The sequence below is a fragment of the Rissa tridactyla genome, chromosome Z (genome assembly GCF_028500815.1).
Source record: "Rissa tridactyla isolate bRisTri1 chromosome Z, bRisTri1.patW.cur.20221130, whole genome shotgun sequence".
Classification (NCBI taxonomy): Eukaryota; Metazoa; Chordata; class Aves; order Charadriiformes; family Laridae; genus Rissa; species Rissa tridactyla.
The window spans coordinates 61,774,118-61,800,293 of NC_071497.1; the positions used below are offsets into that span (position 1 = coordinate 61,774,118).

The 26,176-nt window shown below is 40.4% G+C and overlaps 2 protein-coding genes across 3 annotated transcripts in view; both read right to left on the reverse strand.

Annotated features, from left to right (window-relative positions):
• The window catches only part of ARSB (arylsulfatase B), a 66,111-nt gene extending 46,757 nt beyond the window's left edge, over positions 1-19,354 (reverse strand). Inside the window, exons 1-4 of one of the 2 annotated variants that reach the window (XM_054186581.1) lie at positions 19,053-19,354; positions 15,851-15,968; positions 13,170-13,360; positions 12,390-12,597 (exon numbers count right to left, since the gene is read on the reverse strand). In XM_054186581.1, coding sequence (XP_054042556.1) covers positions 12,390-12,597; positions 13,170-13,360; positions 15,851-15,968; positions 19,053-19,343 — 808 coding nt within the window. In that variant the 5' untranslated portion in view covers positions 19,344-19,354. Of the gene's footprint in view, positions 1-12,389; positions 12,598-13,169; positions 13,361-15,781; positions 15,969-19,052 lie in introns of both variants that reach the window. The other variant, XM_054186580.1, reaches the window with a different exon arrangement.
• Positions 19,355-23,416: 4,062 nt separating this feature from the next.
• The window catches only part of DMGDH (dimethylglycine dehydrogenase), a 48,424-nt gene continuing 45,664 nt past the window's right edge, over positions 23,417-26,176 (reverse strand). The window contains exons 15-16 of the mRNA XM_054185503.1: positions 25,387-25,521; positions 23,417-24,697 (exon numbers count right to left, since the gene is read on the reverse strand). Of these exons, the coding sequence (XP_054041478.1) occupies positions 24,482-24,697; positions 25,387-25,521 (351 nt within the window). The 3' untranslated portion in view covers positions 23,417-24,481. The remainder of the gene's footprint in view (positions 24,698-25,386; positions 25,522-26,176) is intronic.

Here is a 26,176-nt window from a genome sequence, read left to right on the forward strand (position 1 = left end):
TCTTAGCTACTGTACAGATTCTTTTTTTCCAATATTAAAACCTTCCATTATAGTTCCCAACCCTGTTTCATCAAAGAAATACGTGGTTTTTTTCTGCATGCACAGGAGATGGGCAACACTAGGCCTGTCTAAGCTTAAATGCCATATAAATCTTAAGAGAAGTAGATGATCAGTAAAATCTATAGGCAGAAGCACAAAATTACAATACAAAACCTTCCTTCCACTTTTAAAGTCAACCAATTTTTAACTGATGCAGTATCTTACTATAAATTAATTGTCATCTGGAGTAACTAACATGCATTTATGGATTTCAGTGTTTCTTTGGGTTGTTTTTTTTTTTAACTCAAAAATCTGTAAAATGTATGGCTTCCTTGGCATTCAGCACATCTATATTCTGACACTCATGTAAATTCTGCTGGTTTTCCTCTCCTATGAATTAAGGCAGAGAGGGGAAATCTTACTTCTTTAACACATGCTATAGTGAAATCCTCCACAAATATAGATTATATTCGATGCATAAGAATAACATGGAATAACGTAAAATGAAAGAGAGAAAAGAATACAGAGGACAGTTGTGCGGAGCTTTATTTGGAAGTCCTCTGCTTCTTCTGTAGAGTTTAGCCTTCAGTCACATGTTTATTTGGAGCATACTTTAATTCTGGAATATTCATAAATAAATGAAACAGATGTACTAATCAAACCATAGTTTATATGAACATATTAGTATGAAAAAAATGAAAAATCATAGAAGGAAAACAGATCCAGAACATCTCAGCAGGGATTCAGGTAATCTCTTTCAGATACTACTTACTTGACTAAGGCCATCTTACAGTATCTGCAGCTTACAATACCTGCAGATCCAAATTCTTAATGCAGACCAGACAATATTGCGCATTTCTTTCCAAAGTCAATCAATGACAGATTTTCCCTATGTTTCTATATTGATTCATAGAAACAAGGGCTGTCCATGATTGACAAAGTAAGTCCCTTGGAGAAGCAATATTTCTAAATAAATATGAAAGCTTTGTGTGAGACAGTTTTGTGTTGTTCCAAACAACATTAATCAGTTACAAAGGAAATCTAAAAATTCATGTATATAAAACTTCAAGTTTCATTCTATTTGCATTTGTTCTACTAAACAACTATTTAAAGAAATACTGAAATATGAAATTATAAAAAGTTAAGGGTTTCCACCAGTGTTTTTGTATAATCTTCTATAATATAATGCACTGGTGAAGTTTGCAGTCCTAAGGGACACGGGACGGGCGAAATACTAAGTCAGGACCCTGAATTTTAGGAAAGCAAAATTCCAGCTCTTCAAGGAGTTAGTCAATACGGCCCCCTGGGAAACTGCCCTCAGGGACAAGGGAGCAGAACAGAGCAGAACAGAACAGGAAACATCTTTAAGGATGCTTTCCATAGAGCACAAGAGCTCTCAATACCCAGGTGTAAGAAATCAGGAGAGGAGGGCAAGAGACTGGCATGTCTGAGTCAAGACCTGCTGGTCAAACTACAGGGCAAGAAGGAAATGCACAGGCACCGGAAGCAGGGACAGGTGTCCTGGGAAGAGTATAGGGATGCTGCGTGGTTGTGTAGGCATGGGGTCAGGAAGGCCAAGGCACAGCAGGAGCTGAACTTGGCAAGGGATGCAAAGAATAGTAAGGGCTTCTACAGGTATGTCAACCAGAAGAAGAAGGTCAAAGAAAGTATATCTCCCTGATGAGTAAGACTGGCAAACTGGAAACAATGGATGAGAGGGCTGATGTATCCAACAACTTTTTTACCTGTGTCTTCACTGGCAACCTCTCTCCCCACACCTCTCGAGTGGATGGACCACAAGTCAGGGACTGGGGGAGCAAACTCCCTCCCACCGTAGGAGAAGATCAGGTTCATGACCAGCTGAGGAACCTGAACATACAGAAATCTATGGGACCTGACAAGATGCATCCCAGAGTCCTGAGGGAACTGGCTGATAGAGTTGCCAAGCCACTCTCCATGATATTTGAAAAGTCACGGCAGTCAGGTGAAGTTCCCGGTGACTGGAAAAAGGGAAACATTGCACCCATTTTAAAAAGGGTAGAAAGAAGGACCTTAGGAAATACCGACCTCTCAGCCTCACCACTCTGCCTGGGAAGATCATGGAACAGATCCTCCAGAAGCTATGCTAAGGCACATGACGGACAGGGAGGTGATTCGAGACAGCAAGCATGGCTTCACCAAAGGCAAGTCCTGCTGACCAACCTAGTAGCCTTCTATGATGGAGTGACTACATCAGTGGACGAGTAAAGATCTATGGATGTTGTCTATCTGGACTTCTATGAGGCCTTTGACATGGCCCCCTACAACACCCTGCTCTCTAAATTGGAGAGATATGCATTTGATAGATGGACTATTTGGTATAATGAATTGGCTGGATGGTCACGTCCAGAGAGTAATGGTTAATGGCTCAATGTCCAGATGGAGATCAGTGACAACTGGTGTCACTCAGGGGTCTGTACTGGGACCAGTGCTGTTTAATATCTTCATCAGTGATGTAGACAGTGGTATTGACTGCACCCTGAGCAAGTTGCAGATGACACTAAGCTGAGTGGTGCAGCTGACACGCCTGAGGGATGGGATGCCATCCAGAGGGACCTGGACAAGCTCGACAAGTAAACGTCATGCAGTTCAGCAAGGCCAAGTGCAGGGTCCTGCACTTGAATCATGCCAACCCCCAGTATCAATACAGGCTGGGGATGAAGGGATTGAGAGCAGCCCTGCTGAGAAAGACTTGGGTGTACTGGTGGATGAAAAAACTGGACATGACCCAGCAATGCGTGTTCACAGCCTGGAAAGCCAACCGTATCCTGGGCTGCATCAAAAGAAGCGTGGCCAGCAGGTGGAGGGATGTGATTCTGCCCCTCTAGTCCGCTCTGGTGAGGTCCCACCTGGAGTCTTGCATCCAGCTCTGGAGTCCCCAGTACAAGACAGACACAGACCTGCTGGAGTGGGTCCAGAAGAGGGCCACAAAGATATCAGGGGGCTGGAGCATCTCTCCTGTGAGGGCAGGCTGAGAGAGTTGGCGTTGTTCAGCCTGGAGAAGAGAAGGCTCCAGGGAGATCTTATTGTGGCCTTTTAGTACTTAAAGGGGGCTTATAAGAAAGATGGGGACAAAGTTTTACTGGGGCCTGTAGCAACAAGGACAAGGGGTAATGGTTTTAAACTAAAGGAGGGTAGATTTAGACTAGATACAAGGAAGAAATTTTTTATGATGAAGGTGCTGAGACACTGGCACAGGTTTCCCAGAGAGGTGGTAGGTGCCCCCTCCCTGGAAACATTCAAGCTCAGGTTGGACGGGGCTCTGAGCAACCTGATCTTAGTTGAAGATGTCCCTGCTCATTGCAGGGGAGGTTGGAGTAGATGACCTTTAAAGGCCCCTTCCAACCCAATCCATACTATGATTCTGTAAAATCAAGCTATTCTAAGAAAACATAATAGCAGATATTAAAAAATATTGAAGCTTTTGGGCAGATTTAGTATATATCCACTCCACTGAGTCATTTCTAGAGATAATAAAAGCTGTATTCCTCTTTTTCTTGCCTATTCAAATTTCAAAAGTTGGCTGTAGAAGAAATTCTGTTTCTAAAAGAATGATGGCAATATACAAAAGAGACATTGCAGCTATCTCCTTTGTTATTATTAGTTAAGAAACTAGTTGTTCAGTAAATGGCATATATTTGGCTATATCTTAATATTTAGCACCTGTAATAGAACTTGGTAATTTAATAGTAGCCCATATATGTGTAAATTCTTGGTGGTAGTCTAAAACAACATACAGGACAACATACAGCACATACTAGATGTCATGCAAGGAAGAGTTGTGAGGAAAACCAGAGTAAGCTTATTTACTCAAAATTTTACTAAGCTTTTTTGAAATTACTTTCGGTGTTCTATTAGAAGACAGTCTCCCACAGAAATTGGAAGACATTTAATCATTTGGATACCTAAGATGGGAGATCAGGTAAACAGACAGAAATCTATACCCACTGGATCCTAGTAAAATATGAACGGAGCAAATTTTTTCCCTCTTCTCCAATTTCTGATACATTTCCACTGTGCACACCTGACCTCGGAATGATGAAAGCTTATAAAGGAACTCAAACTCGCATAATTTTGTGTCTTTCCCCCCTTTTTCTTGTTGTGCTACTGCACTAGGAGATTTTACAACGAGTTATAATCAGCAACAACAGAAGCACGCGTCTAATCCTGAATCTCGCAGCATCCAAAGTGACCCTACCACTGTGCCGCTGTCAGCCAGGCAGCTCGATTGCCGTCACAGAGGATGAATTAGAAGGGACAACAGATTGAGGACAGATTTTCAACCACATTTGTCACACTGATCTAAAACAGTATGAACCACTAAACTGGATGCTGGAAGATGTTGCTTCTTTCTCGCCTTTGTGTAACTCTGACTTTGTTTTCCAGTACTGAGTTTTTTATTCTTCTCTCTGATATTGTAATACTGCATTTTAAAAATCAAATGTCATACAACCTTGAATACTAGTGACCGTATAGGTTCCTTCAGTCCACAACAACTAAACAATAATGGGTGTAAAGAGTATAGAAAGAGATGGCAGAAATAAGATGGCATAACCAATTCATCCACAGTTTAATTCTGTAAACGTTTGTTACATGTTATATATCTAGTGCTCCTTTGAAGGGCTGGGGCTTTATGAGCAATCATGCTCTTATACTTAATCAGAACCATATGGAGGTCAGTGTGAGGGTCCATCCAACTGGAGGAGAACTGGAAAGTATATTAAAAGTTAACTGTGAAATTATTTCATGTGTAACTTACAGAGTTTTAGAAGCCAATTTAACAGTGTTAGTGTCTCCGTATTGTTGAAAACAGACCACGTCAATGAAGCGTCTCACACCACCTACGACATTTCTACAAAGCAGATTTCTAAGTTTGCAACTAAAAATAAATAAAAGGAGCAACATGCAAACAACCTCAAACAAAAATAAAAAAAGACAGAAGACAGGACAAACCCCATATCCCTATACCTTTCTTGCTGTTGCCGATTTCTGATGGGGAGGCTACAGAAAAGCCAAACCCCAGCAGTTTTGTTTACATGAAGAGATGACATCTCTTTTCTGTAATGCAAAACTGGGCTTTGTATGATTTTGTTTTAAATACTATTAAAATTATGGAGGCAGTCAATAGTTTATAGTAATAAACAGCAAAGAAGGGGAACTACAAGCAATGCTGATACGATAGTTCAGAACCCCACAGTTGTTTGCGGTCATGATACCACTACGTACCACTTAATATGCACTTATTTAAAAATGAAGTGATGGATATAAGCAGGAGATAAGTCTATACGCATAATTCTCATACACAGAAGTTTGGACGTAACACTACAATCAGTTGCCAATATCAACAAAACAAGCAGGCAGTTAGCTGTTGCACTTTTTTTTTTTTTAAACCCTTTTTAATTTTCTGTGTGAATTTCGTGTATATGAAAGGGAATTAAATAGCACTCACTAGTGCCAGACACAATACGAGCGAGCACCAGACAGCTTCAATGCACAGCTCTGTAAATGCATCTCATTTTTGACCTCCAGCATTCTTGCTAAAAGTCTAGGTCACAGAACAGGACTTCAGAGCCCTTCCTTTGTGTGATTTAAGCTCATGGTTGTGACTCACAGTTAAACAGAGAGCGCTGTCGATAATAGCAGTAAAGGATCACATTTGAGGAAAATTTCTCCCCTCTGATCTTCACAGCATGAATAATGCTTATTCTGTACGTGTTCCAAGTGCGGAACTCCCATTGAGGTTTCATTAAAAAAAAAAAAAAAAAAAAAAGAGTACCGAACACACAGCAGAGATCTACACTGCGGATAGCAGACTCACAGCGTGAATTAGAGAATAACTTTGCCCTTAATTTGAACTCAAATTCTTCCTTGCTTCCCCATATTGCATATTACAGTTGTTGCTGTGTTTTTCAATGGTGCTGCAAGTGTGACAGAAATGCAAGCACGCTCCCTCTGACAGCTAACACGAAACATATATTTCCAACGAAACGAACCAAAATCATTTGTTTAAGATCAGCTGATGAAAAAGCATCTGTTGTATACTTCAGTCTGATGCTGTATAGTCTGAGAGGAAAGAGTAACCTTGATGGTTCAATATAAGTAGCAGAAAAGCCACTCAAATAAGCATCTTTAAGAGTGCTGACACATTATTATATTTTCAGCACTTAATACAGATTTTTTGTGTGCGTGATGGAAGAACTACTGAAAGCCTTTCCATTAGAGGAACAATAGAAACAGAAAACTACATCTTCTACTATAAAATTCTGCTAATGTAATTTTTGTTATGCTTTAAATACACCCATAGGGCTTTTATTTTCCATCAAGGGAACATAATACCTCCACCAGAGCACCATTTGCTGAGCAACTTTACTGAGCATTTACAGAGCAACTTTTACTGAGTTGTGCTCAGATAAATCAACCTCTGTGGTTTTTCTGTAACTCACCAGAACTGTCTCTTTATTCTCCTGACTTTTCTAGAGTGGAAAAAGAAAAAAAAAAAGGAAAAATTGATCTCATGGAAAAAAAATGCATTTGATGTACACAAGATTCCAAGTTACAAATTTAGCCCTACAAAAGCTGCGTGAACAATGTCCTTTTTCACCCTATTGAGTACTTTTTTTTTTTTTTAAACTCCCAGTACAGCTTTCATGATAGGAGCAATCCTAGTGCAGACAGTTTCAGGCGACTGCTTTGATTGTAAGCAGTCTCAGTAATTAAACAGGTCTCAGTTGTTACAGACTCTGCTGCGTCAGGTCTACGCTAGCATTCACCATCACTAGAGAAACACAGAGGGTTAACCTAAAAACAATGGGAATAACCTGACAAACCGTTCTGACATCTGCAGTAAGCAAGTTAAATGAGACACAGTTGAGAAAACTCTGGACTTGTCCCAATGACAGAGCACTGAACCTGACTGCTGATTTGGGGGTAGAAGATTCTGACACAAAGAATAATGGCTTCTTAAACACTATTATGGAGAACAAGCTAGTATAGTTTAATAGTAATCATAGTTTAAGACAACCTTTTAAGAGCTATGGGAAACTATTAAATGTTGTTAACACGTAAAATGAGTTGTTTTCATCATTCATCTCAGTCTGAGAAAAAATTTGCTAGGGTAACTATTAGCAGGCTTAAGTCAAAGCTTTACACAAAAACAGCCAGTTTGCGACTGTGGGCAAAATTCACTTCTGAGTTCCATTTACAAGTGAACTTCACTTCACTTACTGGCATTTGCTAAAAGCAGGAAGAAAAATTCAGGATTCCACTTCTGCTGGAATTTTTAAACACAAAGGGAAAAACAAAGCGAGGGTCTCTGACACAAGGTCACCCTCTGTTCAGGAACTTGTGTTTGGAGTGTTAGGTTTTCCACGGAAAAAGCAGGGTGGATGGGGAGGGGTTAATGCTAGAAGGAAGAGAAGATAAATAAACATTTCCTACAAAACATTTTAGGTTGACACAGGATTTTAAAACAGGGGAAAAAAATAATTACTATATTGACTATCAACATCTTCTCAGTTTTCATTTTGAAATTAATTTCCATCACAAGATAACATTTCTGCCTTTGATAATATACTCTTACAAATCAGACTAGGTGTCTCATTACTACTACCTGCATCGTATGGCAGAGAAAATATTCTTTTTGTTCTAAAAAATGTATTCTTACCACCCATACTTTAATGTGGAAAAAACCTCAAACAAGAATAACAGGGGAGTAGAAAACACCAACCACATGCACCTTTCACTATTTATCATTGACATGCAACAACTGTGACCAATGCAAGTACAGTGACCAGCCGCAGCTTTTGCCTGTATAAGAACAAGCTTAAATAAATATGAAATAGCAAAGTAGTATTTGGGAATATAGGGACTCAAATAACTATCTCAATTGAAGTGCTTGCAGCTAAGGCACCCGTTCTTATTCCCTCTTAGGAAGCCGCAGATGCTCAGGCAGTAGATGCCCCGGCATCTTCCTCACTGGCAATGCACCGAACCTCTCAGAACCTCCTGACAAGACCTTCAGATCTGTAATTGAGAAGGTTTACCAAAAAAAAAATAAAAAAAATCTGATAACACAACCTTCAAAATCAGCACGTCTGACAGCACATCCAGAGAATAACTGCTCTAACCAATCTGTCCTTCACTTAGCTTGGACAATCTGCAATGAAAAGTCTCTGGGAAGCCCATTACCAATGAAAGAGAAGGCGCAGGAGTTCATTCAAGAACAAAGACATCAGGGAGAAGTTAAAAAACTGACCTTAGGGAGCCAGTGAAAGTCAGATCCCTGGTTTCTACCGAAGTAGCAGCTGGAAATAAGCAAGAAAAATCCCAACACTTTATTAGACAAAACCCACAATATGCTGGCTGGAATGACAAAAAAAAAAAAAAAAAAAAGAGAGAGAGAGTGAGAGAAACTGAGAAGAAATCTTTATTAGGGTACTTCTTTATTAGGGTACTATGAAATTTTGGGCGAAAAAAAATTTAGCTGAGTGAGAGAAAGACTGTATAAACATCAGTATGTCCAAAACAATATGTGCCTTTACTAATTATGATTCTAAAATGATAAAAAGCCCCTCTTTTGGAGTGAAAACAGTCATCACTATCACATGCTCCATTATGGAAAGGATTTATGTGGTTTCCTCTTAGCAACATAAACCAAGGCTTGAAAAGTTCCGCATATTTTACTGTTCAAAGCCCTCTTACGGCAGCTACCAGACACTACAGTGCTAATCCACATGTAAGAATTAACAGACATATTGGAAGAAAGAGCAGTAAGGAGTTTTGCTCCAATACTATTTAGTGTATTAAAACGCTGAAAGTTAAATAAAGCAAAGGATAGTAGCTTTAATACTGAACTGAAATTAGAGGTTGGATTCCTTTGCTCTAATGTTGGCAAGTTTCCACCAAAATTACTTAGAATATGTTGCAGAAACTATAAACACATGGTATTTTCAGCAAATGCCCACTTATTACCTAAAATCATAGGTCTATATTTGAGGCAAAATTTGGACTCTAAGCCAGTGTTAATAGTGCTGAGGTAAATTTGTACCACTTGAATGCTTTTTATGACCTTTATTTTAAATCAAGGCCCTCTTCAGGGAAGTTGGTAGTTACAGTCTCTTATATTTCCTAAAAAGAAAAATAAACCCTACATCTCATTCTTTTTTATTTCAAGTGGATAGAAGGCCATGGGTACCCAAGAGAGTGCTGCAGCATTTTTACATGTTTTGCTTGAATAGGCAATGGCTTCATTTTCACCACTGATGGCATTAGCGCTGACTTACTTGTATCTGCAGTATAAAAGGCGCTCCATAAAAGCAAATTTTATTCCGTATCACACCAGTCAAAACTTTGCAAGCTACTACTTGATACACAAATATAACAGCACATACCATTGAACTAGCTCAGTTTTTTCTTTTTCTTATTTACCTGTAGAAATAGCTTGTGTACCTGTTCAAAAAGACACCAGACGTTGATTTACACAATATACTGATGGAGTCAGACTTTGCTAACAACAAGATTACTTCATTTTTGGCCCGGCATCTCCATCAGGCCACTTTAAAGAGGAACTGGAGTTCTTCTACACATTTTACAAGGCCTTTTTAAAACGTGCAGTATTTCCATTTGCCAACTGGCATGTTTTCAAGGCAATCCTGGTTGAGCCATAACATATACAAATAGGAAGAAACACGAAAGAGTTTAATAAAAAGAAATCTACCGTGACAGCAAAGATTATATCATGTTCTAGAGTATTTCAATGAGCACTCACTAAAAAGAGATCTCTAATTTTGGGGTCAGCACTTCACAGTGAAGGAATCAACCGGAAGACTGTATGTTTGCTGTGATGCTACTTGCTATAGCATACAATAGCAAATGTAAAATTACTGTAAATTGTAAATTACTTTTTGTGCAGGAATTTTGAAGCAGTGAGAGATGCAAACACCCAAGTGTGAATTTTGGCTGCAACTAAACAGGGAATAGTATTGAATCTAGTAAAATCTGCCATAAAGTATGGTCTTCGCTTCTTTTTCCTCTGCAGGTTTCCAACACTACAGTTATCAAACCACACAGGTTTATAACAAAACAGAGTGCTTTTATGATTCTGTATCTTTAAGTACTATGCTGAAGAGACACATATGTACTGCTCATTAAAATTATGGACACACTTTATCCTTCCCTAGATTCTCCCTTGCAGTTTTCATTTAAATCCTTAAATCGATTCCTAACCTCACAACATGGGAAGAAGTTTCTTGGAAAGAATTCCTGATCAGAGAGGGAATGTGTCTCCCTTGCTGTCCCAGGAGAGCACTTGGGGCCGGCAGAGGGGGCACAGCTTCCTCGAGCAGGCATGCCCTCAAGAGCTGAAGGTAATATCATACCATAAATATATACCCATATTATAGCTACCAGTGCACACCAAAACGCCCATTTACAGAGGACCTGAAAGCTGTGCAGAGAGATCTCACATAGCACAACTCTCTGAACAAGATGCTCAATTGCAGACTCTCTCGTGTTTCTTTTCAACCACTTTCTAATGCCAATTTTAAAACACACCATACAAAAAAGTGATAAATAATATAATATAGAAAAGCTGAATGGATTTCACGCTTTTTTCCCCCCTTTTTTGGCCTTTTTTAATGCTTAAATGTTTTTGACATTTATTTTTTTTGGAAACTAGATCTTTAATATATGCAATGTCTTATGCCTGTGAAGAATAGTTGTTTGAAGTGAAGAGAGAAGACTGAAAAAAAACCAAATCATTGCCCCCTGACCTGTTTGATCTAGGCCTAATTTCCCTGCATTTCAATCATATTAAATTCCACTCATGGCCGTGTCAATTAACTCAAGACAAGTCCCATTAGATGAGGCAGACACTGGATTCTCCTGACTGGCTGACTCTTGTTGAAATGTACCTGTAATTGATTGCAAGATAACTACTGTTAAAAGCAGGGTATACTGTCACTGTTCGTAAAAAAAATTTTATAAACAAAAAAATAAATTTATCTTTTTAATTCAGTCCTACCCTGTAATTCCAACGCAGATGTCTTTAGTTTTATTCCACAAATGTACTGAACAAACATTACTGAAATAACTCTACCAGGACCCCACCAACAAGCTCTGGATTTTTTCCATATGGAATAAACATTGGTATCATTTTCCATATGGCTTTGCTTACTTTCAGTTCTAAATATGAAAACATCATAAACAGAAACAGGCATAGAAGAGTTATCGAATCCTGTTAGAGCCGAAACCTGGACACAAATTTAACACCACAAGGCAAACAGGTTTGGACTCAAAACGAAATTCCAAGATTCCAAGTGCTATAGGAAGCAGCTGCTAAACTCCAAACACATCACTGCACTTTTGTAAAAACTTGGTGTTTGGGGAGTTTGGTGAGGGGTTTTTTGTTGGTGGTGGTTTTGGATTTTTTTTAAAGTGTTCATTGAAAATTAATTTGCCATTTTGACAGCCCTAATATGTAAAGCCTGAGCAAAAGAGCAACTGTAAGCATTGAAAGGCTTACATTGAAAGGCTACGTCCAACTCCCAACCAAACAAGAACAGCTATGTCCCTGAAACCCAGCCAAGCAGCTGTATGTCAAAAAGGCTCTGTTTCATTCCTAATTTAGAAACAATGGAGACTGCTTTGTAATGTATTATTTGCATTATCCTAATAATCTAGAAACCAGATAGTGTCATAGCACATACAAAAACTTAGCCTGTAATTTGGCGGCCTAGACTATATCATCACATATTAAGCTTTTTAATTAACAGATCTTTGCTTCATGGGAGTAAGGTGCCAGTGAAATATTCCAAGCAAGACAAAAATTACATGTTATATGGAAATAAGGGAAGTAAAGAGTTTTGTCTTCAAACTGCTTGATGTCTGACCGTTCGTGCTTCATGCAACACATGGCAATTTACAGACTGATCAGACAGCTATCTGTGGCTCGGGACAAATTAATTTGCTCTCAGTAAGGATTCAGTTCTGACAGATACTCGGTAACCACAGGGCAAGAAAGATGCCTCCAACTTCACTGCACTCCTTGGTTTTTACAATGCTGTTTTCACTCCGATAGGAGTATCCCCCATTGGCACAGACACTTCTTCAGAATTGTTTTCGTCATGCTTCAGAAAGCCGCAAGAGGGAGGACAGAAACTGCTCCTTCTGGTATAAAGTCCTGTTTCGCTTTCATCATTCTTTTGTAGTTAGAAAATATATGGGGGAAGAACAGAGGGGCCAGATGTCTCTGAAGTCAGCTTCTTAGACACTGTGTCAAAGTTATTACTGAAAGAATATTTAAATGAACTTACCAGTAGAGAAAACAAGAACTGTGTTGTCCCAAAGACCATATCTTTTCAGAGCATCAGTAAGATTTCCTACAGCTTCATCCATAAGAGTCACCATCGCTGCATAATGGCGCCTCTTTACATCTTTAATGGAGGAATATGGTTTCATGTATTCGTCAGGGACCTCGAGAGGTTCATGGACAGACTGAAAAGCGAGGTAGAGAAAGAGGGGCTGGGGTGGGAGGGATAGAATGGAAATTAGTTGAACATACTTGTTTTAGTTGAAAGTACTAAATGCGAAAGTTACTGCAGCAAAAGCAGCCTTCATTCATCAACAGCTGCAGGGACTGTGTTTTGATTTATTCTACTCTTCTCTCTTCTAATCCCTAAACATAAACTAATAAAACTTTGACAAAGGACTTTTGCAAAGCTGTGTAAAAACATCAGGTGTATCTTCATAACACAGTTGTTAACAGGTTTTTTCTATGAGACTTCTCCCATTAAACTTTCCATTCTCTTTTTAGAAGAGCAAGCTACATGATAAATCATTTCTATAAATTCGTTACTTACACCATTAAAAAAAGAAACAGAGAAGGGTATCAGGCCAGGGCTGTGCAGCCAAAGCTGATTCTGACAGCAGATAAGGCAAGTTTTACCAGTGCTACTTCTCACATTTAGCTCTACGTGCCCTGCTGAAAAGCCCCAAATTGCAGCTCAAGCGCAGATCTCTCTATTAAAATTTCATTAGCTTTTTTTTAAACGTTCTTTAGTGCTAAAGTTATCAAAAACAGTTGCTGACTGTACCTGCTCAGTTTTATGATTGGCTATAAGATCGATAGCTCTTTCTGTGAATAAATTAGTAGAGTACATGTTTTTAAACCCAGTTGCAACTTCTTCTCCATCTCGGAAGTCCAGAGCGCAGCGTGTTACATTCTTTGCTTTGATGAGGACGCAACGGTCATGAGAATAATAATCCTCACTCCCCAGAAGATAGCCTAGAACAGGAAAAGATGTCAAATAAGCTGGCTAACATAATGTCGTATAAAGAGATACATCGGGGAGAAAGCAAGTCAAAAATACATGTCAAAACTTTAGTGGTTTTGAGTTCATCCAACATTTGACCACCTGTAGTGACATCCCTGGACAGGTCTAAGTACGTCAACATTTAATACTTCATGGACTTTTTATTGTTAATGCAAATAGTAATTTCGAAACACACAAAAGATTTTGGAAGAAGTTCAATGACTTTATATTCATAACGTGATATCAAATATACTAGCATTAAACTAATGCAGTGATAGCAAATGTAATGACCCATCCATGTACTACTCTGATTTTTAGTGGGTATGATTTTGTACATTTGTAGTTTCACAGAAAACTTCTCTATCAGAAAGTTCGGATTTATTTATTTATTTATTCAAAAACATCCAAGTATGAAGCACTTTTAATGTCAGCTGTAAAGCAACTCCTGATCCACTGCTGACACCAACTGGTGAAAAAAAGACACTATTATTTAAAGATACCTAAAAGAAACAAACTATGCAAAAATTCTAGAGGTACAGATTTGCTCCTATCAAGGGCTATCTTGTCAAGCATTGAATGCTTTTGCTTTTTATTAACCAGAAACAAACCTCTTTCAGATTTTTTGAATCTCAGTAATTGTTACTTTGGAAATTAGATTTCAGATTTATACCCCAATATCCTGAAAAACAAGACAAATCTGCAAAAACGTATTCTTAAGTTCTGCAAAACCAAACTAAAATTAGGGACAAAAGTACAAAACAGAGGAACTTCACTTGAATTTTTATCCGTCAGCTTCAAGTAGTTACCTGTGCAAAAAAGTATGTACAGAAAGAACGAAGTTCTGTTTTAAAAATAATACAGACTTCAATACATTTTTAGGAGGAAAAAATGGCTTTGTTTCAAGGCATAAGGAGAGATTTTGTGGGCAGACTGCCTACATCAACATACTCAGAGCCGCGAGCTGCATTTTTCCATTTTGAGTGCCCAGTGGGGGAGACACCGCTTCAAGTTTGCCAAAGAATCAAATGCCCCTTAATTGCAATTAACACCTACTGAAATTACATGAACACTATAGGATATTAAAATGCTACATTCTCTGAAAAATAACGTCACGTGGGGCACTCATTGACCATGCCCAGAGCCAGCCTGTACTAAGGCCCCTGCATTAAGAGCCTACTCGGACTCAGGGTGAAATATCCCGAGGAGCATCAGCCTACCTACATCTATGCTGTCAAAAACAGCCCAAGCACCTGCAAAGGGATGGGAGGAGGCATGTATGTTTAAGCAGCGAGTCTTTATGTTACAATCCATATATATTAGCTTAATTCAGTTGTGGAACCATGGCCCCAAGCTCCCTGAAGACTCAGAAGGTACAAACAATCTAAGTGAACAGTTCTTCCCACCTGAAGTTTGGATCACTACTATAATGGGCACGTAGCAGAGTCAGGCTCATCATTTAAGTGCCTAAAGTTAGACAACAGCAACGTGGAAGTTTCTCTGTATCTTACTCTCTCCGCTTTTTAAGTGGGCAGCAGTGCTATCAACGGCTTGCAACATTATTTTGAAGACGACAAACTGTTTTGAAATTCTCCATTTAATTAAAGTGTCTTGAAAACAGCCAAGGGGTGATGGACAACTTTGCATTCAGTACCATGCAGAATGAGACGTATCGCAGGCAGCCTGGTTCACCTAACACCTGCGGCACTTGTGCAAAGCTAATAAAAGCCCAGTCGACACGAGCCTTTGCGAGAGGAAGGATAAACAATACGTAGCTCCAAGTTGGTTTGTAGCACAGTCACACTTGGACAACCTAATTCTGGCGTTATGTTTTTTAATCTGAAGATTGGCTTCATAACTTGTGAGTTCCTGCAATAGACCTTTCGGATACTATTTTATGGAGGCTCTCACACCATCCTCCTTGCCAGAGGCTGTGGAAAACCAGTGCTACACTATTCACAAAGCATGAACACAGTGTGGTATGATGTCTGCTTCTTTCTTAAAAATATCAGCTTTCCGAAGTGTAACATTATTCGCAGAGCAAGCAATGTCTACTGTCTAATCTAATACAAAACACTTAGATTAAAGACACTTACAAAACCAAAACAATCACTACACCTTAAATCTTCTAACTGTCATGGAGCCAAATTAAATGCAGATCATAAGACAGAAATACTTTCTTTGGAGCCACTCAACAATTATATTTTCTTCAAGAAGTTGTAAGGTTTAGGCATGCATTTAAGGCACTATTTTGTTTTAAGTAGTTATACTTTGGAAACACGCATGCCCCGGTGTTGATATACACTAATAGTAAATCTGCTGTTCTTAGAAGAACTGGTCAGTTTCTCATAATTTTTAACGCCACAGTTGTTGCCCACACTAAATCTAACAATTACCAAAGTAAGTATCAAATCCTCTGCGGGTTGGAAGGCATTCTTTTCTGTACATCCCTAAATGCCACTTGCCCACCATGTGAGTAACGTATCCCGCCTCTTGGAGTAGCTCCGGGAGGAGTTTCTCGTCCAGTGGCAGACAGCTGGGCTGGCATGGCCAAATTATCTGGTGTTGTAAACCTGTGTGGATCTAGCAGAGAAAAGAAGGATGGGAGATGGGTTACAACACAGCAACGCGTTCCTCTGGGCTACTTTATAAGCAGGTGCAAAAAGAAACAAAGCTAGCATTAGTTTTAGGGTGTGCTGCCTTCATGGATGCAGCACCAAGGAAGATGAGGAGGCCACAGGGGGAGGGCAGGGGGAGTACGAGGAAGACAAGGAAATAGCACTGCAGGGGTTTACAACATCTTCCCAGGCATAAATCTAGTGCGATAAAAAAAAAAAAGCAAGGCCTTTTGCGTTTGCATTTAAAAACCTAACAGGAAGCAATTACCGTTATGGTCCCTGTGAAGGCTCGGGATAACATCTCGACACCAAGTGAGAGATTTTAAATGGGATGGAGATGGGCAAAAAGGTGGATGGCAGGTGAAGTGGACAAGCTTTTGCCTATACCAGGGAACAGTCACGGGAGGAAATGGTGATAAAGGCTAAGTGAGTGCCTTTTGCATTATTCTTCTAAATGTACATTATATACACACATTATGTATTTATTTACGTGCTTAAAGTGTATGTGAGCACTTTTACAAACAAAGCATGTGGATACTGGGGATAACGCAAGTTTTGGACACTGCGTAGATCTGACCTCTAGTAGTTCCACCTAAGTTTCCAATCTTAACAAGTGGTGAATTTTGTATCTCTTTGCACAAACATGACTGATTATTATCCAAGTAGTACATATTGCTTGATGCAGGAAACCTCTCCAGTTCCTGTGTACTGTGAGTTGACTTTTCTGAACTTCCCTATCTCCTCCAGAAAAAAAAAAAAAAGCACTACCTTAAACTTAGGCCAGCAAACATACACATGCAAGTATGAATATCTTATTTATTTACTAAATATTTCCAGTAATCTGCCTCTGTCAAAGCACAAAACCTCCAAGACCCCCTAGAGCATAAGACATCAGATTTTATATCTCCACTAAGCAGTGGAGATATGGTGTAGCAAGCTGCACAATTAATTTTTAAAGCATCACTTTAGCAACACTTTGAACTCACTTTTAAACAAACAAACCCTGATCTCAGGCAAGTCGGTAAGCAGACTCTCATAAAGGGCTTACTAGTTACTAATTTTCTTTGAAACAGGAGTTGGAAAAAAAAATTGTTTTTTAAATGCAGTATTATAAAAAGATTACTAATATAGTGAAAGACACAAGCTAGCAAAGCATCGTAGTTTCTTCCACTGTCTCTAGAAAGCAAGAAAAAGGAGAGGAAAATATTAAAAATAGTAATAAAAAAAATACTATCACCTTCATAAACCAGTATCTTTGCTTTTCTTTCTTTATGGACTGCAAGATGACTATCAAAATTCCAGCTCCAGATAGGAACAGATTTCGGTTACTTTTTCAAAACTCTGAGCAATTATTAATCACACCAGTAGGTAAACCAAAACAAAATCCTACATATTTGCTACATAATTATTTCCTGCACACAACTTTCCTCCTCAACTTTATAGAAAAATTATGTCCATTTTCTAATATCACTCATTACTCACTTGTAACAAGGTCAACATGAAGATGATTAAATTATCAAGTCAGATACATATGATGAATTTAAATCAGGACTGAACTACGAGCATTTCCAATTTCCACTTTAAAGATCAGATGCAGCACTGTCCAGTTAACCTGGACCCAGCTCTAGATAATCATATTTGGAGTATGAACTGTATTATAGAAATAGTCAAAATGAAAAAATGTTTTATGTTATGTACATAAGACAATGTAAAGAGTTGGTAAATAAAAAAAAAAGTCTTCCTATTCTTTATTATCTTGCTATTCTTTATTATTGACTTTTGGAGTTACTAGAAACAGAACACATGTGGCTTGGAAAGAGTAAGCATCACCTAGAACAACCTTCCTGTGACAAGAAGAAACATCTACTAATACAGGATGACATTTATTTTCATTCTGAACAGTTTCTTTGACAAATAACTCTGGTTAACATGCATGTGCAGGACTTTTTGAGAGAGAGAGAAAGTTTCTGAAATACACTTAACCCTTTGTGAGCTCCTCCTTTCTGTCTGTGCTGTATTCTTCTTTCCCCCTTCCTCATTTTTGCCAAAGTTGCAATAAAAAGAAGGGAGGAGAGGGGAGTACAGCAGTACGATGAAGTCCAATTCTTACACCTGTGCAACTGAAGAAAATGGGGAAAATCATGACTAGGACTACGGAGCAGCTAGTCACCCTGAGTAAGGGCCACTCTGTGTGCACTCCATCAACGGGTGCATAAATGTCTACACCTATGTTACCGTATGAAGAATGTACAGGTTAGGATGCATTTAAATGCTGCATTGGAAAACAGGCTGCATGTCAACTGCGCGCCTGTCCAGCTGAGCAGTACGTAACAGAAGGAATATTTTTTCACGATACACTGCCATGCCTGTTAATACAACTGATGATTAGCGAGCACCTCAGGTTTTCTGAAGCAGAACAGCTTGCCCGAAGCTCACGCTTAGTTTACTGCTCTGCCAAAAGCAAGTGAAGTAATTCTGTCTGCGCATAAATGCAACTGGTTTTTGTATAGTAGCCTTCTCCCGGGCGCATCTTCGTGTGAGATACAAGGCCGAACTACACAGAGCGTTGCTAAGAAGCAGCAGAGAAGCGTCCCACCAGCTACCTGGTGACAGGCTGGGGAGGGTGACAGAAGGGGCTGGGAGGGGGTCGCTTCCACCAGGGGTGGTGGGATGGTGGGATGGAGGGATGGTGGGGGGGAGAGGTGGCGGGATGGAAGGGTGGCAGGGTGGAGGGATGGAAGGATGGAGGGGTGGTAGGACGGAGATGTGGAGAGGTGGGGGGATGGAGGGGGGAGGGATGGAGTGGTGGGAGGGTGGCAGGGTGGAGGGGTGGAAGGATGGAGGGGTGGTAGGATGCAGAGGTGGAGAGGTGGAGGGATGGTGGGGTGGAGGGATGGTGGGGTGGTAGGATGGGGAGGTGGGGGGATGGAGGGGTGGAAGGATAGAGGGGTGGCGGGACCCCAGTGGCTGTCCCGCCGGCGTGGCCACGCTGGGGCAACAACTCGGGGACCGATGTTCCCCGGCTGCCCGCCGGGACGCGGGTCCCTACCTGGTAGCGGCCGCTGAGGAGCTGGCTGCGGGAGGGGGTGCAGAGCGGCTGCGTGTAGTACCGCTCCAGCCGCACGCCGCCCGCTCCCAGCGCGTCCAGCCGCGGCGTGCGGATGGCCGAGCCGTGCCAGCCCACGTCCCCCCAGCCCAGGTCGTCGGCCAGCACCAGCACCAGGTGCGGGGCGGGCGGCCGCCCCGCCGCCGCCAGCCCCGGCAGGCAGAAGGGCAGGCAGAAGAGGAGGCAGAGCGGCGGCGGCAGCGGGACGCCCGCCCGCCCCGACATCCCCGACATCCACCAGGAACTGGGCCGCGGGGACCGCCCCGGGGACGGGCCACGGCGGCGGAGGCGGCGGCTCCTCCCGCCGGGCGGGCCGGGCTGCGGCGGGGGTGTCCCTCCCTGCCGGGCCGCCCCCCGGTGCCGCGGCTCTGTGGCGGGCTGTGCAGCCGTAGGAGCAAGCCAGGGTGCGGGGCGCCCCGCTGTGGGTGGGAGCCGTGGGGCTTTAGGGCGAGAAGTTTATGAAACGAGTCAAAAAAAAAAAAGAGATTGTGAAGTTGTTGCCGGTGCTCGCAGAGCGTCCGACGCGGTGACGCTGGAGTTCGTGTTCCTTCAGTTCCTACGTGAAACATGCGTTTTAAGCCATGGAGCCTTTCCTAGGGGAACCAGGGAACTGCTCGCAAGCTTGTGTGTCGGGTTTCCAAGGAAGTCAGTACAACACTCTGAGAAGGGGACACTGTATTCTGCTACAAGTAACCACAGTGTTATTTCTGTCTTCATACGGGACCCCACGGCAGCTTATCCAGATGTGATGCTGCCAGCAGGGTTCACTCTGTGCATAAGCAAAGTGTGGCAGCTGCGAAACAGCCCGGCCTTGCTGCGTGCCAACCTGTGCTACAGCCTGGGAAAGACGAATTGCCACCGCCGCTGATGAAGCAGCCGAGCTGTGTAAGATGGCAATCATTCCTGTAGGCGAAAAGTGCACGGCCTCTCTCCTGCCATCATCTGCTGCTGCTCTCGTCCCCTCCCCTCCTGCAAAACCGTGAGCCACCCGGTGCTTTTTTTCCCCTCTTCGTTTCGCTCGTTGGGATGAGAAGCCTCGGCCTGGGCCTGTCTGTAAGGTGGTGCTCGTGACTGTTACAGAGCAGGAAGGAAGTGAAGCAACCCAGAAGCAGAAATAACAGCCATGTCAACAGGGCTGTTTCTTCAGACCATGTAATCTTCTAAAGCAATATGGTAAACGACCACCACCTTAGTTATGATCTTGATGAAATACCTAAGACTGTGAAAGGATAGAAAATAGCGGTCAAGTCTGAATGATTTTGTCCATCCATGGCATACACATAAATTTCAGAGTCCAGTTAAAGATCAAATAACCATGTGTTTCACATTTGCTGGAATGGTACACACGTGCATTTCCAAATTTATATAGCCATTTGGTAACAGGTGAAAGAACAATCCACACTAAAAATCGTATTTCTTGGTAAGAAAGGCAAATATTGAGTATGCCAGAGTACTGTCTGCTTTCTTTTTGATTGACAAATCTCTGTAGAATGAAAGTTCCTGCTCCTATGAATGAAGTCTAGTGCATAAGTCTACAAATTTACCAGATATTTTTTTATAAATCCCAAATAATTCCCTGCTGGTTTGAAAACAACAGCAATGGTAAGTGATGCCACATTTTTTTTCTACAGTAAGAATGTGTGTGTCCATGGCTAGTATTAGAACACGAAGCAAGAATACTGTCCGGAAGTTAGTTTTCCCTGAAGTAAATTCCAGGATTTGGTATTTCCCTGAAGTAAATTCCAGGCTGGCATGTGGCTATGAGTTACGTTTTCTGTGTTGAGATGTGATTCATACTGTTCAAAAGGCTGGAAAGTTCCAATCTATCTTGTTTATAGCTCAGATCCCATTACCAGTCATAGTTGTCTCAATGAATTGTGTATTTTAATAGCTTCTTCCCTGTCCTTATTATAGGCAAAGTTCCGTTCATATGTTTCCATTCCCACGGAAACCATTCTTGTTCACTCAAAAGAATGACTTTGAAAATCTACATAGTGTGGATGAAATCGTAACCGTTGGATACAAATTTTGGAATAAAATTCATAATAGCTATTCACCTGACATGTTTCCAAAGGTATCATGGTGTTCAAGTGCAGCTGAACTCATATATTCCCTTCTAGTGGAGTGCCAAGAGTTATTTGCTGGTTATCCTGCTCCACCAGAGCTGGATACCCTGGTTGCCCGAGCTGCGAGAGTTAAAACATTAAGTTGTACCATCTAAAACATAGACAGCAGATGCTGCACAGTCACAATCTGGATGTTGCTGCCTGTCATATTTTCTTAGTGGTTTTGTTTTGGTTTTGTATTACTACTTGACAGATTTGCAATCCCAATCAGAAAATACTGTTTGTATCAGAGAGTGTTCTCTTGCATCAAAAGAACAAATCCTGGAAATGGTCTGTGTTCAATTCCCTATGTTTCAGTATACCTTTTCTGATTTGGGGATGAATAATTTGGATGCTGTTTTGAGGCCAATGACTGATGAAGTCATTAGAGTGACACACAAGATTATGGTATCCATGTCGAATTATCATTCCACACAAAGTATGAACATGGCACATCTTGCCATAGCATGTAGGAATTTGGAACAAAAATTCAAATGCTGGTAGTAACATCTACTCTGGTGTACCAAAACTCCCTAGAGATGGAGAAAGAATAAAGGAAAACAACAAAAAATCTGTCTGAGAAAACTGCCTTCTGACATGTCCTGATCTCTCCACGCACAGAAATTTCAATATTTCAGAAAATTTCCTGGATGACCAACTGTCATTTTTTCACCTCATTACAGAGGTGTCTCCTCTGTTAGCTAACAGGGTTGCGGAAGACTCAAAAGATGTCCCTGCCAGTCTTTCTACCCTGGTATTTCTGTTTGATTGGCTAGAAGCCCTCTTAAAACGTGGATGCACTACCTAAACTTTCTTGCTCCTATTCACTTCCTCTTGCTGTATCCTGACACCACAAGTTTATGCAAGACAGTATCACAACATATAATGGAAAGACGCAGTGACAGGAAGCTGTGAAAGCCTTGAACACTTCCCCATCCCCTCCTTTTCTTCAGGTTTATCATTTTGTAACTCTGAAAGATTGACTTAAATGTGCGAACATTTCTGTGGGCATGACTTGTAAAGCTTCGTCCCCTTGCAGTTTAGTTTATCCACAGTGTGGAAAGTGCTGCAACGTCGAGCTATCCTAATAAAGACTCAGTAAGCTGACTTGGGTATCAGGGCACTAAACAAGAAGCTGCATCAACTAGGATGCCCTGTCAGACATAGTGCTCTCAGAGCTACAGTACTTCCAATATTCAGCCATGCTTGTGTAAATCAGGTATCTCTGCTCCTGAATGCATTGTTAAAAATAAATACACGGCCATTCTTAAGAGGTAACAGAGTGCAACAAGCTCTCAGATACTCCATTTCTCTTATTTATGGTCAGTGATGAACAGGGAGTTGTTTTGGTCTTATAAATTGTCTGCAGGAAAGAAAATTTACTTTGCATTGCTTTGTCCCAGAAGCAGCATGCTATGTTTTTTTGTTTGCTTGCCTGAATCTTGAAACAAAATTAACTGGCCAAGGCTCAATCTTCGTGAGACTTGGGTGACAACAGCTGTCCATGAGAAGCCCACATGGAAATCAGTGTTTGGGCCTCTATAATACTACACTGTAAAATGAGACAGGTAGCTCTCTGCATCTGCAACAAGGAGAAATTAGTGGCTGGGAGATTACAGCTGGAAATGAGGTACAAGCCCATGGAGGGTACAGTTTCTGAGCTCTACTTGATTTGTAGGAATTACAGCTGTGATTCATTACCTTTTGCCCAGGCTGCAGAAAGCCTGTACCTTCGGCACAGTCAGACCAATATGGGTGATGTTAATGAACAGCACTTCTTTCTTCCAAGCTGGAAAAGGAGTTACAAACCTGATTCTAACTTCCAGATTGGGATGTGGAAGGTATCTTTGAAGCAGAGTTTTGGCATAGCGAAGCTCATTAGGAAAGTGTATGTGAGAGCCTGTCTTAGGATAACTGTTACTGTACACTCCAGCACATGGTGTCTAGTGCATTTGCACGTTCTTGGGAAATACTGAAATTCAAAACTATGTTCCTGAATTAAAGAATATTGCATTGTGTTGTATTTTACATTTCTTAAACTCTCAAGGAAACATAGTGGCTAACTGCCTCATTACAAATAATGAGGTCACCTTTAAAAATAGTAACCTCTTTGATTGGTTCAGCAAAGTAGAACTAAATCACTTCTTAAAGCATAACAGAGAATAATTTCTGAATGGATTTCTCACTCAGGATAATACTACATGCAAACCCGCCAAACCTTGTATATTTTATTTTACCTGCTTTGTAAAAGATATTTAGAACAGCACAATGCAATGCCAGCTTACTTTAGCAGGAGGAAGCATTGATTATTCAAATTGTTTTTCTCCTGGTATATTCTATTTATACATTTGCTTCTTTGCTGAAGATTTAGAGACACCAACTCCTTTGGAGGAGGTACATTTTGGACATTATTCATATTCATATGTTCTTTGAAAAGGTTTATCTATAGCCTAAAGGGAAGTGTTACTCTTTCTAAGTTGGAAATTCTGACATTGTTCTTATTCAAAAGAATATTTGAGCATATTATGGAAGTCAGAAGAGTGTTTTAATAATTTAGTGTGTTCCCATCATTTACATTATCCCAATCCTGCTTATTCATGTAAAATAATGAAGAATGGGGTTCATATCACTGTTTTATTAAGAAGAACTAGATTTTGATCTTCCGTAAGAATTTCTGCCAGGGAGACACATTGGAAAAAAATGTTAACAGTCCTGTTTGCCTTTAATATTGTCTTTATTATTTTTAATGATTGCTGGGATGTATTTCAGTTCCATAGGAAGCATTTCTGTGCAGAACTAGTGATATTATTTTAATGATATGTTTGCAATGTTATGTTGTAAGGACCCAGGATAAGCTACTTTACCCTGAGTGCAGGCAAAGGAGGAACTGTGAGTGTCAAGGAGGAGGAAGAATTTGCTATTGGTCAATGCCAAGGGCAATTTTCTCCTCTGCGTTAATTCAGATCTGCCAGCCAATGTGGGAGCAAGCTGAATCAATGATCTACTCATTCCCTGCCACGTGCTGCTCACAAGTCCTACTGAGAATGGGGAACACACACTGGTTCATGAACTGTGCTCAGATCTCTAATGTGAATAGCTCATATACGTAAGCAAGAGGGTAACAACACCAGCGAATTTCTCACTGATTATGGCAATGAGCATCTTGTGTCTAGTAATTAGCAAATCTGAGTAGTTTGTTTCTCTTAATTTCATGCATATTAATGGAAATATTTCCTACTGCACAATATATTTTATCCTTATCTGTGTTTATATTTTGGGACTTTCACCCTTTCTCTGAAGGCGCATTCTCGTTGGTTCAGTCAGCACCAGTGGCTCTTGTATAATGGTTGCTGGATAATTTTTTCCTAACAGTTCAACTTCCAATTTCTGTCCAACTTTGCTGAGTTCTGTGGGAACATATGCAAAAGCCAGACTCTGCTGAGCACTGTAACTGAAAGTTCCAGATGTGGTATTGCCAATAACCTGAAAAAAACCCCACAAACATTTATCGTTATTTTCAAGATGCACTGAGGTTTTAAAAACAAAACAAAACAAAACAACACAACAACAAACAAACCAAACAACTGTAAATCTCATATACTAGTTTTGGTATATACACTTCAAGCATCAAGCAAATTTCAAGTGTGTCATGCACTTCATAATATTCTCTACTGTGGGGACATCACCTTAAACTGGGAAGTTTGTGCTCCTTGAAAAAACAGTTTATTCCTGTTGTGTTCAATTAAGGTTTTACTGGAACAAACACTATATACATGCATACATTTGCTATATACAATAATTTAACTGCTAGTGAGCATTTCAATACATAATCTGTGCTGGTGTGGAGGCCTAAACTTCGCTGTTTTCTTTTAAGTGATTAGCAAAAGTGTTGTTAGGACAATGGTGAACTTGCAGGAGAAGACAATGGGTGAGCTAATTACTTTAGTCTGTTCCAACTCTAGTTTCTGTGACTTGATGGTATTTCACATTTTTTTTGTAGCTATTCAGTTAATCTTTGCTTCCTGCTTGAAGATTAGAAAATGGTTATCACAGCATCAAATTGTTCTGTGCCCATAAAACAAAAATAATGCATTCACACTTGAAACACAAAGTTAGATTCTGTTCATGGAGAATGAACATTAGCTTCTTGTAACATGATCTGTAGTCCTTACCTTGCCATTATACCACACACTTTCATTTCCCTCTGGATCAACGTTATCTGTTTCCAGGGTGAGATATACCAGTCGTCGTTTGAGCCCCTCTTCTTTAATCTGCTTCAGTGCTTGCTTTCCTGTGAAGTCTGCTGGCTGAAAGAAATAGAAGACAATGATACATGGTTATTCAGGTTCTGCAAAAAGTTGAGATGCACGCGTTTAAATTTGTCTTAATTTGTTTTCCTATAACTTAAGTATTCCATATGAAATATAGCTTAAATAAAATCTTTGACAGATATTACATCTTGTATCTTGGTGTTTTTATATTGGTACATTGTATCTTGGTAACTTTATTGAGTATTTTAGTTTTTCTAGATCTCAGTCTCAGTCCCTTAGAATCCAGAATTCCAAGTGTAGCAGAAATACACGTGTAGTGAGACGTGTGTTACAAAACTGTCTGCACAGTTAAGGCTGTGAGCCAGAAGACTGTGTTTCATTTCAGTTTCTATAAAAAAACTGGAATACCAATACCCAAATCCTAAAGCCCTGGCCCCCCTATGTGGGCACACATCCTTTCTGATGCCGTCAGCAACCATGATAGCAATTTGTTCCTATCCCAGTTTGGTGTCCCTGCCAGGCTGCAGGGCGGGCAGTTTGATCCATATTCTTGTTTTCAGTATGTATGGGTTTTTTCCATATTTACTGTTTTATGGAATAATGCAGCATGTTAGTTAAATAATAATACTATCTTTTGGAGTTTTCTTTTTCAGCTTGCCTAAAAAGGTACACGCAGATACTCATGTTTCTA